General features: G+C 36.4%; 1 protein-coding gene across 1 annotated transcript; it reads left to right on the top strand.

Moving 5' to 3' along the window:
* Positions 1-374: 374 nt before the first annotated feature.
* LOC308428976 (olfactory receptor 8K1-like) lies at positions 375-1,325 on the top strand (the record flags this gene model as incomplete). Its single annotated transcript, XM_080927616.1, has 1 exon — positions 375-1,325. The coding sequence occupies one exon, from the start codon at positions 375-377 to the stop codon at positions 1,323-1,325; it is 951 nt and encodes a 316-aa protein (XP_080783742.1).
* Between the last annotated feature and the right edge of the window lie 339 nt (positions 1,326-1,664).

Below are 1,664 nucleotides of genomic sequence, written 5' to 3'. Positions count from 1 at the left end.
AAATTCCAGGTTCTTCTCAGCCTTATAGTTAATTTGAAAATAGACAAAGTTACAGAAGGTTCTGTGCATGTGGAGACAGATTCTACTGATACAAATCCCAGACTTACTCTAAGCAAGACGCAGTCTCAAAGCAGAACAAAGGATAAAAACCAAATCAAAACAACTTTTGTTTTATTTTTCCTCCCCCTTTAAAGCCCACAGTACCATAGTTTTGTTAGATATAAATATTGTCTTCTTTATTTTTCCTGAATGGAGCAAAACTAGTTAATGTGAAGAAGCTATATCTTACATTCCATGTTATAAAATCTATAATATAAAACATTTCATAATAACATATATTAAACTTCTTGCAGGGATTAGCACCATTGAGTCAAATGGAGAAATCCAACCACACTGCAAAAACACAGGTTACCGAATTTATTCTCTTGGGACTCAACAACAACCCAGGCCTCCAAGCACCGCTCTTTGGAATATTCTTAACCATATATTTGGTCACTGTGATGGGCAATCTCGGCATGGTTATTCTAACTAATTTAGACTCAAAACTGCATACTCCTATGTACTTTTTCCTGAGACATTTATCAATCACAGATCTTGGTTACTCTACAGTTATTGGTCCAAAAATGATGGTAAATTTTGTTATGGAGCAGAATATCATTTCCTATAGTGGATGTGCTGTGCAGCTGGCATTCTTTGAGATTTTCATCATTACTGAACTGTTTGTCCTCTCAGCCATGGCTTATGATCGCTACGTAGCCATCTGCAAACCTCTTCTCTATGTGATCATCATGTCAGGAAAAGTATGTTGGGGGCTGGTACTGGTACCCTACCTCTACAGCATATTTGTGTCCTTACTTGTCACAGTTAAGCTATTCACATTGTCCTTTTGTGGCTCTAATGTCATCAGTTACTTTTATTGTGACTGTGTCCCTCTGATATCTCTGCTCTGTTCTGACACACATGAATTAGAACTGATTATTTTAATTTTTGCAGGGTTCAATTTACTCCCCTCCCTCCTAATTGTGCTCATATCTTACATGTTCATTTTTGTGGCAATTGTCAGGATGAACTCCAAGGAGGGGAGGTCCAAAGCCTTCTCCACGTGCAGCTCTCATCTGACAGTGGTCGTTGTGTTTTACGGAACACTGCTGTTTATTTACCTACAACCCAAATCCAGCCATACTTTTGAAATTGACAAAATGGCCTCTGTGTTTTATACACTAGTCATTCCTATGCTCAACCCATTGATCTACAGCCTAAGAAACAAAGAAGTAAAAGAGGCCCTTAAGAGAGCTCTTACTCATGGACTCAGAATCCCAACTTAATCCCTCAATATTCAGGTACACAGCTTTCATACTATGTCATACCATGAAACACATGAGTTTATCAAATAGCAGAAATGGGCAGCAAGCTTAAGTTGCTGAGTTCACAAAGAATTTTCTATCTGAAAACCTGCTTCTTTCTAATTCAAATCAATAGCAATAGTACTCGCAAAATAAAATCTTCAAATGATAATGTATTTCCCACTAGAAACTATAGTCTATAAAGGTGGTAAACTGCAGATTTTGTTTAAACTTCAACTTGCAAAAAAAATGTTCAATTGAAATCAATCAATAAAATCATTATAATTTGTAATTTAAATTATACAATAGTCCTTGTGTACT

The sequence above is a fragment of the Micromys minutus genome, assembly GCF_963924665.1.
Source record: "Micromys minutus genome assembly, chromosome: 13".
In the NCBI taxonomy this organism is placed as follows: domain Eukaryota; kingdom Metazoa; phylum Chordata; class Mammalia; order Rodentia; family Muridae; genus Micromys; species Micromys minutus.
Note: the sequence above shows the minus strand (reverse complement) of the source record. Positions and strands in the feature narration are given on the sequence as shown.